This window comes from Phyllobates terribilis, unplaced genomic scaffold (assembly GCF_046119375.1).
Source record: "Phyllobates terribilis strain yellow unplaced genomic scaffold, ASM4611937v1 Scaffold_4__5_contigs__length_816908805, whole genome shotgun sequence".
Taxonomy (NCBI): Eukaryota; Metazoa; Chordata; class Amphibia; order Anura; family Dendrobatidae; genus Phyllobates; species Phyllobates terribilis.
The window spans coordinates 581,957,524-581,981,974 of record NW_027362764.1 but is presented as its reverse complement, the minus strand read 5'-3'; the positions used below and the strand labels follow the sequence as shown (position 1 = coordinate 581,981,974).

Here is a 24,451-nt window from a genome sequence, read left to right as displayed (position 1 = left end):
CAAGTATTCATCTGTCTGCACATTCTCAATGTAACCAATAGCACTTGGTAACTACTTAGATACAGGCTGAGGACCGGATCATGCAGCTTATTTAAAATGCCCTATTATAATGATGGCTGGACCGTATATAACAAGCACGTTCTACCTATTGTGCCCCCTTATTTCCTTATAGATTGTAAGCTTACGAGCAGGGCCCTCACTCCTCCTGTAACTGTTGAAATGTCTTACTTTGTATTGTTTTTATCCGTACATGTCCCAGCTTAATTGTAAAATGCTGCAGAATTTGTTGGCACTATATAAATAGCATTATTATAATTATTACTGTTTGCGTTCAGAAAAGAATATAATCATCTATTAATATAACTGTTCTCGGTTTTGAATAACTTCTATTATTGATAAATAACTTCTTACCATCTTGCAGTAAATCATCTCCTTTCGGCCACAAAATACTTTTCACGCACATATATTTCAACACGAACATTCAGACTCGATACCATACCTTCCCAGGTGTAAAATGTTAGTGTTTATTAAAGCATAAGCCATACCGTAATACAACAAGCAATGGAGATTCTCCAATAGTGTAGAAAATGGTTTCAGGTCTTGACAGAAACACAGAACAAATATATAAGCTTAACAGTCTACATTGACTATCTGACAAAGAACAATAAGCAGATTTAAAAATCTTTACCAGCCACAGATTTTAAATTGGGTGTCCAGCTACAGGCAGTTCTCACCAAGCTTTACTCAAAAAGTAACGTGAATTTTTCAGGGGACTTCAAAGGGAAGTGTGGTCTTCTGCTACCATGTCATCAGGTGGTTACGAAACATGGCCAGGTAGGCTTTTGATGAAGAGTCTTCGTAAGCCATAACTATGGATGGATCTCAAATGAAAATTATAAAGACCATATTCTTTTTTTTTCCCTACATGTGGTATTAACAGATAACCGTGAAACAAAAAAAAAACAAAACAGCTTATGAACTATTACCTTCATGGGCAACGCATACACACAAATCTGATATATATATATACACACTGTGTGCAGAATTCTTAGGCAAATGAGTATTTTGATCACATGATACTTTTTATACATGTTGTCCTACTCCAAGCAGCATAGGCTTGAGAGCCAACTACCAATTAAGTAAATCTGGTGATGTGCATCTCTGTAATGAGGAGGGGAGTTGACTAATGACATCAACACCCTATATAAAGGTGTGCTTAATTATTAGGCAACTTCCTTTCCTTTGGCAAAATGGGTCAGAAGAGAGATTTGACGGGCTCTGAAAAGTCCAATATTGTGAGATGTCTTGCAGAGGGATACAGCAGTCTTGAAATTTCCAAACTTTTGAAGCGTGATCACTGAACAATCAAACGTTTCATGGCAAATAGCCAACAGGGTCGCAAGAAGCGTGTTGGCCAAAAAAGGCGCAAAATAACTGCCCATGAATTGAGGAAAATCAAGCGTGAAGCTGCCAAGATGCCATTCGCCACCAGTTTTGCCATATTTCAGAGCTGCAACGTTACTGGAGTATCAAAAAGCACAAGATGTGCGATACTCAGGGACATGGCCATGGTAAGGAAGGCTGAAAAACGACCACCTTTGAACAAGAAACATAAGATAAAACGTCAAGAATGGGTCAAGAAATATCTTAAGACTGATTTTTCAAAGGTTTTATGGACTGATGAAATGAGAGTGACTCTTGATGGGCCAGAGGCTGGATCAGTAAAGGGCAGAGAGCTCCACTCCGACTCAGACGCCAGCAAGGTGGAGGTGGGGTACTGGTATGGGCTGGTATCATCCAAGATGAACTTGTGGGACCTTTTCGGGTTGAAGATGGAGTGAAGCTCAACTCCCAGACCTACTGCCAGTTTCTGGAAGACAACTTCTTCAAGCAGTGGTACAGGAAGAAGTCGGTATCGTTCAAGAAAAACATGATTTTCATGCAGGACAATGCTCCATCACATGCATCCAACTACTTCACAGCGGGGCTGGCCAGTAAAGGTCTAAAAGAAGAAAAAATAATGACATGGCCCCCTTGTTCACCTGATCTGAACCCCATAGAGAACCTGTGGTCCATCATAAAATGTGAGATCTACAGGGAGGGAAAACAGTACACCTCTCGGAACAGTGTCTGGGAGGCTGTGGTGGCTGCTGCACGCAATGTTGATTGAAAACAGATCAAGCAACTGACAGAATCTATGGATGGAAGGCTGTTGAGTGTCATCATAAAGAAAGGTGGCTATATTCATCACTAATTTTTTTGTTTTTGCATGTCAGAAATGTTTATTTCTAAATTTTGTGCACGGATATTGGTTTACCTGGTGAAAATAAACAAGTGAGATGGGATTATATTTGGTTTTTATTAAGTTGCCTAATAATTCGGCACAGTATTAGTTACCTGCACAAACAGATATCCTCCTAAGATAGCCAAATCTAAAAAAAAAAACACTCCAACTTCCAAAAATATTAAGCTTGGATATTTATGAGTCTTTTGGGTTGATTGAGAACATAGTTGTTGATCAATAATAAAAATAATCCTCTAAAATACAACTTGCCTAATAATTCTGCACACAGTGTATATATATTAAAAAAAAAACGAATTTCTAGAAAGTTAAACCATTTTTTACATACTATGCAACCTAAAAATAAGATGAGCAGCTGAATAGAGTATGCTTTTAAAGGCATTCTGAGTCTTGAATGATAAAATGCAACCATTTCTCAATTAGAAATGTTTCAGGTTATGTTGAAGCTTTGCTTATTTTTTTTTATGATTTTCATATTTTCTGTATGTGCTAATTTAATTGAAAAGAATATCCAGAGAAGCACAAATATATATCATTCATATAGATGGAAATAATCTGTCAGACAAAGAGGACAGGTCAGCTCTTCCGATTTGTCCGCTTTATTAAGTATTTATATTCTTTATTAAATAATTCTGGAGCATTTTACTTAGACAATGTTGTGCTGTTTCTTTGTTATTCTTCCTAGCAATCTATAATACAGATTGACAACTTGAGGTTAGCAGATGGGGGCAGTCTGACACTGTCAGACAGTATAGGAACACTATGAAAAAGTAATTAAAAAGGTAACACAGGGGGCATGTATTTAAAGGGAATCTGACAGCAGGTTTTTGCTATGTAATCTGAGAACAGCATGAGGTAGGGATTAAAATTCAACGATGTGTCAGATTTCAAGCTGTGTGCTGTTTATTTACACTGAAGGTTTTATCACCTGGTGATTATCATTGCTGTGACTAGCTGGCATGCTGGCTCTCATCCAACTCCGCCCCCTCCTGTCATAAGCAGCTTCCTGTCTATAGACAATGTACAGAGAGACCCTGGTGTGAGCAGGGGCAGCTTTCTCAGCTCTGCTGCATTGCTAAATCTAAAAACTGTGATTCCGTCAGAACAGCTGCACCCAGTAAACTAAGTGATACATCGTCAGATTCAGCTTCTCTTTGCCTACATCATGCTGCTCTCAGATGAGGTAGCAAAAACCTGCTGACATATTTCCTATAATGTATTTATACATTTCTTGGAATAGTAACATAGGAACAGCAGAATGAGAAGGGAAAAGAAATTACGCTCCAGAACTGTTAGTTTATAAGTTTATAGGGTATACAAATATATGCAAGGTCAAGAGAGCTGACAAATCTTTAACAAATCAGATGTTATTTCCAAAACTAAAAGAAAAAAAAAAAAAAAATTATAAACTATGCATCACAAATTCCAGTAATTCCAACTAAATGTAATGTCATCGTGTTACTTGTCTTACATATTTAGAGGGTAATACTGTAAGTTTAAGGCACAAAGCAGAAAGGTATAGAAACTTATTAATACTGAAGCAGAACCTTACAATATTACCAATGCATATTTATCAATTCATTCTTCATTTCCACCCATCATCCTCTTTCCGTTATTGGAGAAAGGAACATTTTAAGTATTTTCATGGTGTTTTTTTTGTGAGGTGCCTTTTGTGTTGATTTCAACTGATTTTTTGGAGGGGTGGGAGTGGTGGAGGAACCATAGGTATAGTGATATGAAAATTCACAAAAAATAGTCATTTAAGCAAAAAAAAGTATATATTGAAAGAATATTCTGATCAGTTTTGACAGTAATGTTTACACCCCCGATGCTGTCAATTTCTTGGAAGATAAACTGAAATGAGCAAAATTTTAACTGTGCTACAAACTTCACGAAATAGTGAGGCTTAAGTGTGAGAACGTGCTTACTGTAGTGGCCAGAGGAGGGAAGAAGAAAAATACAAAGCCTCAAGGTCTGGTTTGGTCCATGAGGTCAATAAGTTATAGGAAAGAAGGTAGGGGCTAATGACGCTTTTTCTGTGTAGTTGTGAGGCAGAGACCATCAAGGAATCATGCTTCCCTGCCAGACTTCCACAGGATTGCCAAGCCTCTTTAGAAGCGGTGGGTTGCCATTTTTTTTAAATTTGCATTGTTTTAAGTTCAGTGTGCAATATTTGGAGTGTGATAATTTTATGGAAAAGTGTGTCTATGTGTAGGCGGTTATTTTGAAAACTAATCACTTTCATAAACGTACTTTCTTTAAATTTGCCAGAGGTGAAATGCCCCAAATTAGATTCCTCTAAATTAGTAACAAGAAAGTCTCTCTACCACTAAGCACACATGAATATGCATGAACATAAAATACATACAAAAAAAAAACTGATAATTTTTAAAAGGATTTCCAGATTCTCAAAGGCAATCGACAGGCCAGTGTAGTCTTGTGATGACCAGTATGAAGCAAAGCTAATTCTCAGAGACAAAAATAGATATGCTTGGCTCTTTGCATAAGGATGAGAAACCCTTAAATTGTGCATAATGGATGACATCGCCTTTTAAAATCCTTACAGCGACTGAAGGAATAAACATGAAATACATATATAAAAATAAATATAAAACAAGTCGTGGAGGGACATCTCCTTGGTATAACTTTCTTTTCTTGCGGATTATGGAAACCTTAAAGGATCATTTACCTATGAAAAAAGAAAAATCGCAAATGGTGAGCAAAAAAAAAAAAAAGGGTCATAATTGTCCAGTGATCAGAATCCTGCAGACACACTGGTAGTGTAAGGATGGTCAGGGTAGTAAGAACATTGGGCATTGTAGTGTTGGGCACTTGTAAGGTCTACATTCATTATTCAGTATCAGAAAAGACATCAAGTTAGCTTCTTTGTTCTGCCTTTGCGAGATTCTGTCTCCTAACATGACATACTGAATCTGTAAATGAATAAAAGAAATTCTATTACTTCTTGTAAAGAAAATAAAGCTCTAATGCAGTAAATACAATCTCCAGTCCAAGGACCATCAGCAGGCCTACTACTAAGCATTTCAATTCTCGGGCACATGTGGAGCAATGTCCACTAGCATACTTGTGCACACGAGTGACAGCACCACCCCCCCCCCCCAAAAAAACTTTCTTTTTTTGCATTATTTTATGTATAATTGCTCCTGCCACTGCTTTATCAACCACACTATACTAGTGCGATATAATGATTCCTTTCATTATTACCTGCCACATAAAAATACAAGTGCTTTGCAGATAATACACAGTACAAAGAATATACTAATATAATGTGGCAAGATCAAGCATACACTTTTGCAGCAAACCATTTAACAGAGAATGCATTCGCATTAATAAAACCGGAGTATTAAAAATATGTACAGAAAGCAAAGACTACAAAACAAGCAATTGTGAGACTAGTACAATAAGATTCTTCGTTCAATGGCCTTCCGACAAATGGGACATTCACTCATCCGATCCCCGCAGAGCTGACAGGTTCCGTGTCCGCACATGAAGATCATATTCTTCAGCCGGTCCAGGCAAACAGGACACATGGTCTGTAGTGAAGGAAATAAATGTTGGGGTAAATTCAGGTTCAGAAATGTTCAAAGGCAATTGAATATGCTTCACATATATATTTCGTGCACAACACAAAAGAGGAGATGCACCTAAACTAGATGATAAGCGAGAAATAGAGATGTGTAAAGTAATCTTTATTTTCAAAGTCCTATTTGAGGAATTAAAGTTAATAGTCCTTTCTTGTTGTCTGTGACCGTTCAGCAAATTGTGTGTGCTTTACAGCAGATATGATGACGTGGGGCTAATAGCACAGATAGTGTGTGCTTTACAGCAGATACGATGACGTGGGGCTAATAGTACAGATAGTGTGTGCTTTACAGCAGATACGATGACGTGGGGCCAATAGTACAGATAGTGTGTGCTTTACAGCAGATACGATGACTGGGGGCTAATAGCACAGATAGTGTGTGCTTTACAGCAGATACGATGACTGGGGGCTAATAGCACAGATAGTGTGTGCTTTACAGCAGATACGATGACTGGGGGCTAATAGTACAGATAGTGTGTGCTTTACAGCAGATACGATGACTGGGGGCTAATAGTACAGATAGTGTGTGCATTACAGCAGATACGATGACTGTGGGCTAATAGTACAGATAGTGTGTGCTTTACAGCAGATACGATGACTGGGGGCTAATAGTACAGATAGTGTGTGCTTTACAGCAGATACGATGACTGGGGGCTAATAGTACAGATAGTGTGTGCTTTACAGCAGATACGATGACGTGGGGCTAATAGTACAGATAGTGTGTGCTTTACAGCAGATACGATGACTGGGGGCTAATAGTACAGATAGTGTGTGCTTTACAGCAGATACGATGACTGGGGGCTAATAGTACAGATAGTGTGTGCTTTACAGCAGATACGATGACGTGGGGCTAATAGTACAGATAGTGTGTGCTTTACAGCAGATACGATGACTGGGGGCTAATAGTACAGATAGTGTGTGCTTTACAGCAGATATGATGACGTGGGGCTAATAGTACAGATAGTGTGTGCTTTACAGCAGATATGATGACGTGGGGCTAATAGTACAGATAGTGTGTGCTTTACAGCAGATACGATGACTGGGGGCTAATAGCACAGATAGTGTGTGCTTTACAGCAGATACGATGACTGGGGGCTAATAGTACAGATAGTGTGTGCTTTACAGCAGATACGATGACTGGGGGCTAATAGTACAGATAGTGTGTGCTTTACAGCAGATACGATGACTGGGGGCTAATAGCACAGATAGTGTGTGCTTTACAGCAGATACGATGACGTGGGGCCAATAGTACAGATAGTGTGTGCTTTACAGCAGATACGATGACTGGGGGCCAATAGTACAGATAGTGTGTGCTTTACAGCAGATACGATGACTGGGGGCTAATAGTACAGATAGTGTGTGCTTTACAGCAGATACGATGACTGGGGGCTAATAGTACAGATAGTGTGTGCTTTACAGCAGATACGATGACTGGGGGCTAATAGTACAGATAGTGTGTGCTTTATAGCAGATACGATGACTGGGGGCTAATAGCACAGATAGTGTGTGCTTTACAGCAGATACGATGACGTGGGGCCAATAGTACAGATAGTGTGTGCTTTACAGCAGATACGATGACTGGGGGCCAATAGTACAGATAGTGTGTGCTTTACAGCAGATACGATGACTGGGGGCTAATAGTACAGATAGTGTGTGCTTTACAGCAGATACGATGACTGGGGGCTAATAGTACAGATAGTGTGTGCTTTACAGCAGATACGATGACTGGGGGCTAATAGTACAGATAGTGTGTGCTTTACAGCAGATACGATGACTGGGGGCTAATAGTACAGATAGTGTGTGCTTTACAGCAGATACGATGACTGGGGGCTAATAGTACAGATAGTGTGAGCTTTACAGCAGATACGATGACTGGGGGCTAATAGTACAGATAGTGTGTGCTTTACAGCAGATACGATGACTGGGGGCTAATAGTACAGATAGTGTGTGCTTTACAGCAGATACGATGACTGGGGGCTAATAGTACAGATAGTGTGTGCTTTACACCAGATACGATTACTAGGGGCTAATAGTACAGATAGTGTGTGCTTTACAGCAGATACGATGACTGGGGGCTAATAGCACAGATAGTGTGTGCTTTATAGCAGATACGATGACTGGGGGCTAATAGTACAGATAGTGTGTGCTTTACAGCAGATACGATGACGTGGGGCCAATAGTACAGATAGTGTGTGCTTTATAGCAGATACGATGACTGGGGGCTAATAGTACAGATAGTGTGTGCTTTACAGCAGATACGATGACTGGGGGCTAATAGTACAGATAGTGTGTGCTTTACAGCAGATACGATGACTGGGGGCTAATAGTACAGATAGTGTGTGCTTTACAGCAGATACGATGACTGGGGGCTAATAGTACAGATAGTGTGTGCTTTACAGCAGATACGATGACTGGGGGCTAATAGTACAGATAGTGTGTGCTTTACAGCAGATACGATGACTGGGGGCTAATAGCACAGATAGTGTGTGCTTTACAGCAGATACGATGACTGGGGGCTAATAGTACAGATAGTGTGTGCTTTACAGCAGATACGATGACTGGGGGCTAATAGCACAGATAGTGTGTGTTTTACAGCAGATACGATGACTGGGGGCTAATAGTACAGATAGTGTGTGCTTTATAGCAGATACGATGACTGGGGGCTAATAGTACAGATAGTGTGTGCTTTACAGCAGATACGATGACGTGGGGCCAATAGTACAGATAGTGTGTGCTTTACAGCAGATACGATAACTGGGGGCTAATAGTACAGATAGTGTGTGCTTTATAGCAGATACGATGACTGGGGGCTAATAGTACAGATAGTGTGTGCTTTACAGCAGATACGATGACGTGGGGCCAATAGTACAGATAGTGTGTGCTTTACAGCAGATACGATGACTGGGGGCTAATAGTACAGATAGTGTGTGCTTTACAGCAGATACGATGACTGGGGGCTAATAGCACAGATAGTGTGTGCTTTACACCAGATACGATTACTAGGGGCTAATAGTACAGATAGTGTGTGCTTTACAGCAGATACGATGACTGGGGGCTAATAGCACAGATAGTGTGTGCTTTACAGCAGATACGATGACTGGGGGCTAATAGTACAGATAGTGTGTGCTTTACAGCAGATACGATGACTGGGGGCTAATAGTACAGATAGTGTGTGCTTTACAGCAGATACGATGACTGGGGGCTAATAGTACAGATAGTGTGTGCTTTATAGCAGATACGATGACTGTGGGCTAATAGTACAGATAGTGTGTGCTTTACACCAGATACGATGACTGGGGGTTAATAGCACAGATAGTGTGTGCTTTACAGCAGATACGATGACTGGGGGCTAATAGCACAGATAGTGTGTGCTTTACAGCAGATACGATGACTGGGGACTAATAGCACAGATAGTGTGTGCTTTACAGCAGATACGATGACTGGGGGCTAATAGCACAGATAGTGTGTGCTTTACAGCAGATATGATGACGTGGGGCTAATAGTACAGATAGTGTGTGCTTTACAGCAGATACGATGACTGGGGGCTAATAGCACAGATAGTGTGTGCTTTACAGCAGATACGATGACTGGGGGCTAATAGCACAGATAGTGTGTGCTTTACACCAGATACGATTACTGGGGGCTAATAGTACAGATAGTGTGTGCTTTACAGCAGATACGATTGACTGGGGGCTAATAGCACAGATAGTGTGTGCTTTACAGCAGATACGATGACTGGGGGCTAATAGCACAGATAGTGTGTGCTTTACAGCAGATACGATTACTGGGGGCTAATAGCACAGATAGTGTGTGCTTTACAGCAGATACGATGACTGGGGGCTAATAGCACAGATAGTGTGTGCTTTACACCAGATACGATGACTGGGGGCTAATAGCACAGATAGTGTGTGCTTTACAGCAGATACGATGACTGGGGGCTAATAGTACAGATAGTGTGTGCTTTATAGCAGATACGATGACTGTGGGCTAATAGTACAGATAGTGTGTGCTTTACACCAGATACGATGACTGGGGGTTAATAGCACAGATAGTGTGTGCTTTACAGCAGATACGATGACTGGGGGCTAATAGCACAGATAGTGTGTGCTTTACAGCAGATACGATGACTGGGGACTAATAGCACAGATAGTGTGTGCTTTACAGCAGATACGATGACTGGGGGCTAATAGCACAGATAGTGTGTGCTTTACAGCAGATACGATGACTGGGGGCTAATAGCACAGATAGTGTGTGCTTTACAGCAGATATGATGACGTGGGGCTAATAGTACAGATAGTGTGTGCTTTACAGCAGATACGATGACTGGGGGCTAATAGCACAGATAGTGTGTGCTTTACAGCAGATACGATGACTGGGGGCTAATAGCACAGATAGTGTGTGCTTTACAGCAGATACGATGACTGGGGGCTAATAGCACAGATAGTGTGTGCTTTACACCAGATACGATGACTGGGGGCTAATAGCACAGATAGTGTGTGCTTTACAGCAGATACGATGACTGGGGGCTAATAGCACAGATAGTGTGTGCTTTACACCAGATACGATGACTGGGGGCTAATAGCACAGATATAGTGTGTGCTTTACAGCAGATACGATGACTGGGGGCTAATAGCACAGATAGTGTGTGCTTTACAGCAGATACGATGACTGGGGACTAATAGCACAGATAGTGTGTGCTTTACAGCAGATACGATGACTGGGGGCTAATAGCACAGATAGTGTGTGCTTTACAGCAGATACGATGACTGGGGGCTAATAGCACAGATAGTGTGTGCTTTACAGCAGATATGATGACGTGGGGCTAATAGTACAGATAGTGTGTGCTTTACAGCAGATACGATGACTGGGGGCTAATAGCACAGATAGTGTGTGCTTTACAGCAGATACGATGACTGGGGGCTAATAGCACAGATAGTGTGTGCTTTACACCAGATACGATTACTGGGGGCTAATAGTACAGATAGTGTGTGCTTTACAGCAGATACGATTGACTGGGGGCTAATAGCACAGATAGTGTGTGCTTTACAGCAGATACGATGACTGGGGGCTAATAGCACAGATAGTGTGTGCTTTACAGCAGATACGATTACTGGGGGCTAATAGCACAGATAGTGTGTGCTTTACAGCAGATACGATGACTGGGGGCTAATAGCACAGATAGTGTGTGCTTTACACCAGATACGATGACTGGGGGCTAATAGCACAGATAGTGTGTGCTTTACAGCAGATACGATGACTGGGGGCTAATAGTACAGATAGTGTGTGCTTTATAGCAGATACGATGACTGTGGGCTAATAGTACAGATAGTGTGTGCTTTACACCAGATACGATGACTGGGGGTTAATAGCACAGATAGTGTGTGCTTTACAGCAGATACGATGACTGGGGGCTAATAGCACAGATAGTGTGTGCTTTACAGCAGATACGATGACTGGGGACTAATAGCACAGATAGTGTGTGCTTTACAGCAGATACGATGACTGGGGGCTAATAGCACAGATAGTGTGTGCTTTACACCAGATACGATGACTGGGGGCTAATAGCACAGATAGTGTGTGCTTTACACCAGATACGATGACTGGGGGCTAATAGCACAGATAGTGTGTGCTTTACACCAGATACGATGACTGGGGGCTAATAGTACAGATAGTGTGTGCTTTATAGCAGATACGATGACTGGGGGCTAATAGCACAGATAGTGTGTGCTTTACAGCAGATACGATGACTGGGGGCTAATAGCACAGATAGTGTGTGCTTTACACCAGATACGATGACTGGGGACTAATAGTACAGATAGTGTGTGCTTTACAGCAGATACGATGACTGGGGGCTAATAGCACAGATAGTGTGTGCTTTACAGCAGATACGATGACTGGGGGCTAATAGCACAGATAGTGTGTGCTTTACAGCAGATACGATGACTGGGGGCTAATAGCACAGATAGTGTGTGCTTTACACCAGATACGATGACTGGGGGCTAATAGCACAGATAGTGTGTGCTTTACAGCAGATACGATGACTGGGGGCTAATAGCACAGATAGTGTGTGCTTTACACCAGATACGATGACTGGGGGCTAATAGCACAGATATAGTGTGTGCTTTACAGCAGATACGATGACTGGGGGCTAATAGTACAGATAGTGTGTGCTTTACAGCAGATACGATGACTGTGGGCTAATAGTACAGATAGTGTGTGCTTTACAGCAGATACGATGACTGGGGGCTAATAGTACAGATAGTGTGTGCTTTACAGCAGATACGATGACTGGGGGCTAATAGTACAGATAGTGTGTGCTTTACACCAGATACGATGACTGGGGGCTAATAGTACAGATAGTGTGTGCTTTACAGCAGATACGATGACTGGGGGCTAATAGTACAGATAGTGTGTGCTTTATAGCAGATACGATGACTGGGGGCTAATAGTACAGATAGTGTGTGCTTTACAGCAGATACGATGACTGGGGGCTAATAGCACAGATAGTGTGTGCTTTACAGCAGATACGATGACTGGGGGCTAATAGCACAGATAGTGTGTGCTTTACAGCAGATATGATGACTGGCTGAAAATCTGAACAAAACATTTTTATTTTCTATTTTTCATTGTCGTTGTGGAGATGTTAGCTTAGTTAACATGCCAATTACCACTATTTCCACAGAGGTGTTAACAGAGATTTTTCTCTGGGGGAATTTAGTTTTTCCACGGCATGATGGTGCCCAATCATAGGAAGGCAGCATCGTACAGGGAATAAAAAAGAAAGCTCATCCAGAGGTCAGAACTAGTGATGATGTTACTCGAGATTTACGAGCATGCTTGGGTGTTTTCTGAGTATCTTCAGCGTGCTCAGGTGTTATGTTTTCATCACTCAGTGCTCATGATTTGCGACTGTTTGACAGCTTTAATACATGTGAGGAATGCCTGCTTCTTTTACGCTTTTTTTTATCAAAAATGGTGTTTACCAAGTACCCTATGTTATTTATATGCACTATTGCTTTTACTCATTTACTTACAGCAGGGTATATGCTCATTTTGTTTCTGTCATCGGGTTTATCTGTATTTGTAACCCAAAATCAGTAGTGGGTGATAAATACAGAAGTGGTGACGTGCTTCTATTATACTTTTCCTCTGACTGTTCCTCACCTGGTTTTGGTTTACAAATACTGATGTAAAATACTGACCAAATACTGAACGTGTGACTGTGACCTATCCCAGACACACAGCTCTGCGCTCCTTGCATTTGTAATCATGGGTAATGTAGAGCGGTGTATTAATGACACAGCTGTCCTCTCCTCGCATTGAACTTTTAATCAGCGTGGGTGCCAGAAGTGATATTTGTGTAGCGAGGAGAGGAGAGCTGTGTGTCATTACATACATCACTCAGCGTGTCCGGGATAGATGCAGTGCGGTGTATGTAATGACACACAGCTCTGCTCTCCTTCCCCTGCACTTATGATCACGGTAAGTGCTGGCAGTGAGATCTATGAAACCTGGTTAGAAACATCAGTCTTATCATATTACTCAGAAAAAGCTGGTTCTGACATTCTGCAGGGGCGATATCTTTTTCTTTTTCTATAACGCATGACACGGTCTGCTTATGATTGGGCAACATCATGCAGGAAGAAAAGTACATGCCCCAAGTGAAGAATCTGTTAATGTCCCCTTGGTTATAGTAGAAATTAGTATATAAACTTTATAGGCTAACATATCTGCAACAGAGATGAGAAATTAAAAATATAAATGTTTTATTTTGATCTTCAGCTAGTTTATCATGATGTGACCAGTTGTGCATGTACAAAATGGTGAGAGGTCCTTTTTATTCTCCCCAACAAAAATAGAAGGACTGAAAATGTGAAACAAGAGCTTCTGTTGCCACACGTTAAAACACAGCCTATAAACTACCATTGTCAGCGGTGACATCCTGCCTATCTAGTTTCCAGCAGCTCAGTACATCTGTCATTTTAACACTATAACTTCACCCACTAGTGATTGATCGATAACACTTCGGATAACACTGCTTTATAAAGACTGGTACTTTCTACACCAATGTTAATTAACAGAGCTAACGGAGTAAGATGCACACACGTCTTAATGAATTTGGCGCATCTTACAACTGCGGTGCGCCTTCACGAGAAATGTTACTTTAGTCTTGGGCTGTCATACATTTCTTGTGTAACATGCCACTTTTGTGGAGTAAATTATGATGAATTTGTCATGTGGGCCTTGCCACGTCCTGTCCAATCCCAATTTTGTCCAGTTTTCAAAAAGTAGACAGAGCTCCCCAAGACAGACATAAAAACAGCAAAATGATCAAAAAAAATTATGCAATGTCAATTTACGCCAAAATTTTGCAACATCTAAAGCTTTAGGCGTAAACTGTGACATGAATCTGGTTCTAAGTCTATACAACTAAAAAAATTCATAAAACAGAAATAGTTTATATAATTTTTGTATATCTAGTCACAAAAAAAGGAGGGATCAATGATCAAAAAATGGGAGGAATCAATGTATGCTATTTTGTAGAAAAAACAGTGCATTGATTTCCCATACGGATAAAGCTAGATTCACATGACCGCTTGGCATTAATATGTAAAGGATCCAATAGGAAAAAAGCAAGACTAAAGAAAAAAAAATACAGTTCCAAACAGATACAAAATGGAACCCAAAATTATATACTAAAACAGAGGAGTGAAATGGAAACATTGGATTCTGTTTTGTATCCTTTCACATCCGCTGTTGTTCTGGTTTGAACTCTGGTTTGTCTCTGAACATCTCTAGTGTTCTGGGTAAGTGCATTGCTAAGAAACAGATCCAGTAAATGATATTAGTGGATAATATCATTGATCGTTGGCTACTGTTTGGCTGCAGCGGTCACGTGACACAACAATGTCATGTGACTGCCAGGAGGAATGGTGCCCGTTTGGAAGAATTTTTTTAATTATTATTTCGGACTGATTAGTTAAGAAGGGGTTGTCCAGTAGTGGCCAAACATGATGTTGTGCACGTGAGCGGAATTTATTTCACTTCTTTACCTGCTCTTTGATGTCCTGTAATTGTTGCTGCAGCTTCTGCACATCAGCATTGACATTGGTATTGTCCTTATCCTTCTGTAAAGCTGGAATGTTCCCCGCGGCTGCAAAACAACACAGAAAATAATGAGCTGCATTAATAACCATCAAAAACATTATTATATCATAATTAGATGCAAATCAATATTTTCATCGGAATATACAATTCATTAATTGAAATTCTAAGTTTCATAACTAATCTTCCAAATACAGCCTATAAAAGCTTGTAAAGCAATAGCATAGCATAGCATAACATTAATACTATTGGTGATTAACCTTGCTTAGATGAGGGCCAGACATAGCATATATACAACCTGTAGCAGTCCAATACTACCACAAAAATATAATTGTGGTCCCTACTGCTAGAATACATTTAAAGAGAATGCATGATACAGAATGTAGAAAATCAATATAACAAGAGCCCCCATACAGGTTAGATGGCTGTCGGCCGATCACTAAGCAGGCAGCTATCTTGCCCGTCTCTCCCATGCACAGGAGCATACCGCTGTGTTGTGCATGAGAGCTCCACTGCCAGACCTCTCTAACCGCAGCTTTTCGCAGTTGGAACAAAGATTGTCAGTCTGAAATTGGGCATGCGTGATCCTTATTTCCCCTGACAATTATCTGTTCTGGGCCCCCATACACATTAGACTGTCATCTACACCCACTGATATTGGTCGGTTCGGCTGACGTTAGTATAAAGTGTATGGGGGGACTTTACTCCCTTCTGAACTTTATACTTTCCATCATTTCACAACGTATTAGCTATCTGCAGAATTTGCGCTCTTCAATCCGCATTTGCACAACAGTGCTGTTTGGTCACCATTTAGCAAGTTTTGATGCCGCTCAGTTTTTAAGTTGTAAAAGTCATGTTATTTTTGCATTTTTCAATCCTTCTTACCAATGTCATCTGTGATATCTTCTGCACCCTTCCCACTACAACATATAACAAAAGGCACTCTTCTTTCCACCAGAGCACGGCACTGCACACATTTCTTCATAAGGCTCGCACAGTCTGGAAAGAAACACATCATGGAGCAATCTCAGACAATGCAAACAACCAAGCACCGGCACAACACCACTATGAGAGGCTGGGGTGTGACTGGACGTATCTTTACCAGAGAAACAAGAAGCAGAATGCTCATCATGACTGGACATGAGCTTCTGTGTCATTGGAAAAGGCTTGATGTTATAGTGAGGGCAGTATTTTAGTAAGACATTACCAAGGTCACAGAGAACTTGAACACATGTCAGCAACCTAAAATTGGATATGCAAGTACATCCACCGCTGGTATAAACATTAGCTTAATACATAGCCAGCTTTCAGGAAGGCTGTTATTTAATATACCATATAGCCAACTACGTAATAGGACATTTAATGACTACCAAAATGCAAAGGTGATCACATAGGAAGTGTAATGAGGACGCCATCAAGCAATCGTGTGCAAGATTACACATTACTAGGTATGCTGAAGGGTCAGAGCACTTACTTTCACAGGCACACATATGTCCGCATGGCTGAAACAGCACAGCTGCTTTCTTGTCGGAGCACACAACACATTCTTCTATCTGTACAACAGAGAAAAACCACACATTGTACATGGGCACTCAACTACAGGAGAACATTTATACCATGCTAGAAATTTCCTATAAATATTTAAAATAAATATAAAATTGTGGAATTTATAGCGCTGCTGAGTATGACAGATGGCCAGGTAGAATACTCAGAATTCAGTACAATTAAATGACTGCACGTTTCATCATCAGACAGATCTCTTCCTCAGGCCAGACGTGCATGTTAGCAGCTCAACTCACCATAGACAGACTAAAAAGGCAGGAAAAGGGTTACACAAGGACATCATAGGGTCAAGGGTCAGTGCAAAAAAACAAATGAGAAATTGGTAAAAAGTGCTTCATTCTATTCAAAACAATAGGATATAGATTTGAAATACAAGCCTTCAACTTTAAAGAGAAAAAAACTATAAGCTGGGACTTGTAGTGCTAAGATGAAATACTACATCAACAAACATGGCGAAGAGAACACCAATCATTAAAAAAATACTGTAGTGTAAATCTAATATGCCATTAGTAAAAAATAAGTTAAAGGGGCTTTACAGTACTTTTATATTGATAGCCTATCCTTAGGACAGATCATCAATATCAGTTCTGTGAAGGTGCAACACCAGGCACCCCCACCAGTCAGCTGTTCCCATAGTGGCTATGGCCAAGTACTAAACATTCGCCCCTATTCGAATGAATAAGAGTGGAACTGCAGTACCATGCTGTATGTTGCCCATGCTACTGTGAGCAGTCTGCATGCCCTAAACGTGCTACCATGGCCTGCAGCACCTCCAGACTTGACTGTCATCGAGTACATCTGGGACGTCACTAGTCGACAATTACAAAGAGAGCAGCCAGCAGCAGATCTTGATGATTGATTGATACGTGCGTGTGGCACTCGCGTATACTCAATGACGTTTGCATTTTTACATCATTTGCACATCATTAACATGTCTAATGATGTTGTGGTTTTCAGAACGCCAAGAAATTTTGTTCTTGGTGTGGCAATTTCAATGTTGAGGAGTGTAAATAGATCAGTAGGAATATAGAGAGAATACAAAGATTTTCATATCTTGTTCATGACAGAGAGGAAGCATCTGAGGTCACCAATCCAATGACACCAGACTTTATATGGGGTTATATTATATTGGGATCCTGCATTATAAAGTAAATTAAAGAGATTTATAACGGCTTTTTTTTTACCTTTGTTCTTGACTGTACTTGCTCTTTGCAAATGAGACATTTCTTTACACGTGGAGAACACAATGAACAGGTTGCTACATGGCCACATGGACCGAATAGTGTATCTCTCTTCAAATCTGAGCACACCATGCATTCTTCTAGAGTCTCCGAGTCATTATTTATCATAGATGGACTGTGAGATCCCACTTGACCACTAGACAAAAGTAAAATATAGGTGAAGAAATAAAAGTTTTCTGAGCAAAAACACTATTTCCATTCAAGTTAAATAGATATATCACAGCAAGGTGAAATAAGGCACATACTTCCAACATGGAAGTATTTATATGTTTGTTTCTACCTGACCGGACAGTAATGCCACAATGTCTCAACGGTGATGTCACTTACAAAAACACTGCAGTCTCCACAAACAGGTCATCATGACTGTATATATGGCTGAATGGTATAAATAAAATGGGTAACCATAACAAAAACTTGAGACACAACTCTTACATGGTATTAACCCTAAATCGAACAGTACAACTCCCTGCCACACACTGCAGTATGGATGTGAACCCACACGAATATGTTCAGTTTCCAGGGAAATTATAGTTTTTTTAATCCTCAATGCTATTAGTTGCATTATGAATTTACCCAAAGAATAAATTGAATTGTACCTTGTTTTCTCCTTGTGGCACTTAGCCAGGGCCTTGCACAGGCTGGGGTCAGGACACAGATCCAAAGGAGACTGGCCTTTTTTATTGCGAATGGCGAGATCGGCTCCATTAGCAGCAAGGAAGCAGGCGATGGATGCGGCACTCTTCTTCTCCCCACCTTGCGTTCCAAGTCCCATGATAAGCTGAAAGATTGTAAACATCCTTCGTATTAAGTCTTTAAAGGCCAAGAAATAATTAGTGACATGCAGCATTTTTACAACACAGTCCCTGTTGGTATTCCACAAGCGGTAACGTTCACAGATGCTTAAATAATTCCAGCAATACATTAGACAATATGCATTATTATACATCCATGATAACAAGAACATTGAATACAAATAAACATGTGTGCTACCACCAGGATCTTAGCTTTTGGGAGACACTCACCGTGTTTTTCGATGGTTCCCATGTAGTGTCCACCTTGCCAACATCCTGCATATCTTGCAGTTGGCGCAGCTGAGATAAAGTGTGATGCCGAAGGGCTTCATGTAGAGGGGTGTCACCATCTTTGTCTTGTATATCCAGCTTCGCCTCCGCACGGACTAACAACTTAAAAAAAGAAATAAAAGAAAGAACAATATGAAGAACAATTCTAGTCGAACTTTGTAACGATATTGATTTTTGACAATGAGGGAAGGTGGGTCTCAAGCTCAATACAACGCAGAAATGTTAAAATATGTAAAGTCAATTGTAACGTGGGCAGATAATCAGATAGCTGTACATATATAGCTATTTATGCAGCGTAAAGAGACATTTATATTGCAAAATAACACTGATCGGTGTTCGTATCGTGCCGCCGGTAGTACCATATAAATGGACCCTAAGGTCGCTCAGTACCAAGCAAAAATTACAGAATTTTTCTTCATTTTTGCACAGTCAGATCCAGCATCATGCTACTCTGCACACAGCGGTCGGTACTGCACCTTGTGACCTGGGCTAGTCATCTACCTTGGGCTAGTCATTTTCCCTGGGCTCCTTATTCTCAGAAAAGATGATACTATCTTACAGTTATTGTTAGGGATGCATGTTTGGACAAACTGTCCACTACTTCCAAAAAGCAATTAAGGAGTGGTAAGATCGACAGGGCTACTGTAAGGACACAAATACAATTGTTAATAAGCTCAGCAACATAAAATAGAAAGAGTTGTAGTATGGCATTGTCATTTCTCTTTGACCAAAGGTGGAGCATAATACCAAAAAGGGCAACAAGGTGTGTAACAATGCTGGGATGTACAGTTGGTTTTTTGTTTGTACAAACTATGGATGAGAATAAAAAGTTTACATCATTCACCACCTTGGAGTAGGAATACCCTATTACTATTTCACACTGCATTATTATAGTGGCTCTGTCACCAGATGTCATGATAAAACCAGCATACACCATTACAGAGATCTTAGACCTGAAGAGGCTAGTATACGCACTCTGAAAACTGTGCCAGAATGGCAAAATAACCTTGATAATTAGTCACCAGCTTTGGCTGCGCGCATATTTATTCATCTATTCCTTTGGGTAATATATTTCTTCTGTTGAGGACTGGTATGCGTATATTTGCTAACTGCTAACTATGGGGTTACTAATTTATATCCAAATCAGCAGTCAGCATTCCTTCATCTAATATAGACGCTGTTGGATATTATTTGCATTATTTATTCACCACTAACATTTCTGTCGGCCTCTAACAGAGTCTTTTATGCTTTGTATGTTATTGTTAATAGTTACCTGATGATGTTTTTTTCGCACATAATGATTGTGATAATATCTGGTGGTATATGTGGTAATACCTTGTACCTGGTGGCTATTAGCACGTTACATGTACTATCATTCGTCTCTCTTTTTTCTTGGTTACTTTTTGTTACTTTGGTGCCGCATGATACGCCAGCTTCTATGTTTTTTCCCCGACATGTACCATCTTGCCATAAAGCCAGTTTCTCCGTTTTTTTTCTCCCCATTCCTATTTTATGCACTTTATTTTTTGGTCTGAATCATCTGACGAATTGAATAAAATTATAACATTTACATTTTATACTACTAATATTGTTGGGGTTTTCCTCTCGTGAGTGGATTTTTGTTTAATATCAAGTCAGTCGGTACCAAAAGAGGTACTAGATGTGTAACAATACTGGGATGTACAGTTGGTTTCTTGAACTTTTTATGATCACACCATGGGTGAGGATAAAACATTTATGCCATTCACCTGGGAGTAGGAATCATCTATTTCTTTTCCGCCCTGAGTTATTAAAGCGGATCTGTCATTAGATTTCACAATAAAACCTGCACATTATTAAAGAGTTCTCTTAGACTTGATGAGGTTGGTGTACTTTCTTTGAAAATTCATGTCAGAATGGCTGTATTATCTAGATATTAAGGTAAGCAGCTACAAAGTGAGAGCTCATGATTCCAAGTGTACTCAGTTTCCTCTCACCCAGCCTAACTGACAGCTGCAGCTTGTACTGAGCAGTGTGAGATCTCAGCAGCAGGAGGGACACTGAGGAGCTGTGAGCATGCTATGATCAGTCATTCTGACAGGAATTTTTGCAGTAAATACACAAGCCTCATCAGGTCTAAGATAAATGTAATAATATACCGTATGCAGTGTGTTTTTTGAAATCTGGTAAAAAAAAAATTACTTAAGAGTATGGTCCCACGATCAGGAAATAGCAGCGTATATTCGTTGGGTCCAAAATGCTACGTTCTAAACACATAGTTAAATTTGCATGTGTTCAGTGAACCATGCAGATTTAACACATCCAATACATTCCAGAGTGGAAATTTCTGTTGCAGAGATGCTAAGCGGGTGAGTTTACGCAGCGTGAAATAGAAGCACCGTGGGCATGGGATTTCTATAAATTCCATCCACTGTGCTTGAATCGCAGAACGCAGCGTTTTGGACGAGTATTATAGCAAAGTATCAAGCTATACAAATGTCCACAAGGTATAAGCTCAGAAGCAAAGTCATCCTAATTTAATGCACGCTCTTGGGGTAATTACACCTAATGTTTTAAAAGGCTATTAATTTTCAGAACATTAGAACGTGGCACATATTCTAAAGCATTCTATTGAACCAGTTTAACCAATAACCTGTATTGGTATGATGGAACCAAACTACTCTACAAATAGTTTCTGCTAGAGACTCATGTTTTTGTTTTTTCTCGACTGGTTGGGTTTCCACTCAAAGTAATCAAATAATCCACAAGTTGGTTAGCTATACTTTACTATTGGACGACAAAGGATTGTGCATCAGTAAAAAAAGGGATAATCGACAATTAATAGCAGCAATATCATCTTACCCTGACAATCTGTGTATGCTGACGTTCCACAGCCAGATGCAGAGCTGTCTGCTGGTTTACATTTTGGATGTCCAAGTTTGCACTGCCCTGAAAATAAAGAACAATTTCTTGTTGGAGATCAGTAGGAACAATCTCACCAAAATTAATTTTCATACCACTGCTCACAATTTTGTTAGAGGACCCTTCCCTGGATATTTTTTGTACTTAAATGCACCTGTCAGCAGGTGATATGCATGATATCCTCGCGCTCCAGGGCAGTCGCGCACTACTAGATGCATTATGTAAAATAGGAGGCAGGTCAGTGAACGATCAGTGAGCTGTCATAAGAGCATACAGATGAATATGTAAGCAGAGCACCAGATAGAGCGCCCCCCACAGGACGCCCCAAAGAGCGAGCATATTATTATCTCCAAACTGAAAGTAAAGATTACACAAGAACTACAGCACGGATTTCATCAACCAAGGTATCATATTAATCAGTGTAATGTCGCCCACCTGACAGTGTATGTACAGTAGTCTACTGCGCACAATCCTGCTGACAAGTGCGCTTTAAACCTCCTAGAATCAGTGGAGCAGCACCAACTGGAGAACATTTTTTTTCCTGTGTCCTACATTCCAAAGTTATGCCTCCCGATAATAAAGCAAGGATCCAAGGGGTGACGTTTCAACTTGCGGAGACTGACATGTTACGCATGTCAAGATGAGGAGACTTTCAAGCCGTAATGCTCCTCTGGGAAATATCAAAATTGTCTCTTCAGAGAGGAAGAGGACTACAACACTAGCGCCACCTATAGGAAGTAGCAATCCTAAAAGTCAATATCGACTCTCTAACGAACCTTGTCACATGTCTTAGGATAAAAGACAGAACCAGAATCTCAATTCACAGACACTGTTTCGGGGTACTGTCCCTTTTCAGTGCAAAGCGTGAGATCTGGTTTGGCTGGGTGAGAGGTGTCTGACCGGGATCCACTGATGAGGGGAAGGACCCCGAAACAGTGTCTGCAAATTGAGATTCTTGCTTTTATCCTAAGTTATATGACAAGGCTCGTTTGAAAGTCGATATTTACTTTCAGGATTGCTACTTCTATAGGTGACACTAGAGTTCTAGTCCTCTTCTTCATTACTGTGGGGGGGGGGGTGGTTGTAGGTTTGTGGGGCACAACTTTGGAACAGAGGGGCACAATAAAAAAAAAATAACTGTTCTAGAATCAGTGGAGCAAAACCAACTGGAGGTGGGACTCGATTTATTAAAAAAACAAAAAAAACAACACAATTTTATATTAAAGGGGTTGTCTTCGAGGAATACAACTAGTTTACATATTTTTCAAGTAGAATATTAATAACACTAATGAAATTTATTTAAACTTATTAATTTACTTTCGTTATGTAACCTGCATAAATATTAAAATTTTAATACCGGGTCCTCACACTTATTTTGACACAGGCACACAGCTTCAACAGCTCCCTTTTTATGTAGATAACTTGCTTGAAGGGGGCTGGCCATCTAGCTCAGTTCACTAGTTAAACAAGCCCCCTTCTCCAACATAGCTGATGTGGACATAATGGGAATTGTTAACTAAAGAAGCCCATATACCTTTAGATGAATGTTGACTGAAACATCGTTCTGCCAAAGCTAGCTCTCCCAAATCTACTAAGCACCAAAGATTGACTGAGTGTACATGTGTTTTATAACAGAAAAGACAGGTGCTGCCAGACAGCTCCGACGGGGCCGCACACATCTGGTCGGTATGTGGCCGAATGTGTGCAGGTTGCATACTTGCAATCAAGCTCCTGGCGACAGGGATTCCTTGCAGCGCGCCCAATGCACTCCTTTAAGAAGCCCATGTCGAGTGGTCACCCACCTATCTATCCCAAAGATCACCAAATTTTTACAACATAGTTGACATGAGCACCTGTCCAAAAACTGTTCCTCCAAGTAGCCGTATTGCACAAGGTGCCAGCCCTTCTTTTTCCCCACTCTTAGTATAGCCCAAATATACAGTGGGGAAAAAAGTATTTAGTCAGCCACCAGTTATGCAAGTTCTCCTACTTAAAAAGATGAGGCCTGTAATTGACATCATAGGTAGAACTCAACTATGAGAGACAAAATGAGAAAACAAATCCTGAAAATCACATTGTCTGATTTGGAAAGAATTTTTTTTTCAAATTATAGTGGAAAATAAGTATTTGGTCAATTACAAAAGTTCATCTCAATACTTTGTTATATATCCTTTGTTGGCAATGACAGAGGTCAAAAGTTTTCTGTAAGTCTTCACAAGGTTGGCACACACTGTTGCTGGTATGCTGGCCCATTCCTCCATGCAGATCTCCTCTAGAGCAGTGATGTTTTGGGGCTGTCGCTGGGCAACATGGATTTTCAACTCCCCCCAAAGGTTTTCTATAGGGTTTAGTTCTGGAGACTGGCTAGGCCACTCCAGGACCTTGAAATGCTTCTTACGAAGCCACTCCTTCGTTGCCCTGACAGTGTGCTTGGGATCATTGTCTTGCTGAAAGCCCCAGCAACGTTTCATCTTCAATGCCCTTGCTGATGGAAGGAGGTTTGCGCTCAGAATCTCATGATACATGCCCCATTCATTCTTTCATGTACACGGATCAGTCGTCCTGGTCCCTTGGCAGAGAAACAGTCCCAAAGCATGATGTTGCCACCCCCATGCTTCACAGTAGGTATGGTGTTCTTTGGATGCAACTCAGC

The 24,451-nt window shown here is 40.6% G+C and overlaps 1 protein-coding gene across 2 annotated transcripts in view; it reads right to left on the bottom strand.

Moving 5' to 3' along the window:
• Positions 1–500: 500 nt before the first annotated feature.
• Positions 501–24,451, bottom strand: part of MIB1 (MIB E3 ubiquitin protein ligase 1) — a 125,615-nt gene continuing 101,664 nt past the window's right edge. The window contains exons 14-22 of one of the 2 annotated variants that reach the window (XM_073679146.1): positions 21,739–21,825; positions 18,838–18,999; positions 18,412–18,593; positions 17,759–17,951; positions 16,486–16,564; positions 15,897–16,010; positions 14,960–15,060; positions 5,723–5,856; positions 501–5,235 (exon numbers count right to left, since the gene is read on the bottom strand). In XM_073679146.1, the coding sequence (XP_073535247.1) occupies positions 5,217–5,235; positions 5,723–5,856; positions 14,960–15,060; positions 15,897–16,010; positions 16,486–16,564; positions 17,759–17,951; positions 18,412–18,593; positions 18,838–18,999; positions 21,739–21,825 (1,071 nt within the window). In that variant the 3' untranslated portion in view covers positions 501–5,216. Of the gene's footprint in view, positions 5,236–5,715; positions 5,857–14,959; positions 15,061–15,896; positions 16,011–16,485; positions 16,565–17,758; positions 17,952–18,411; positions 18,594–18,837; positions 19,000–21,738; positions 21,826–24,451 lie in introns of those variants that run through there. The other variant, XM_073679147.1, reaches the window with a different exon arrangement.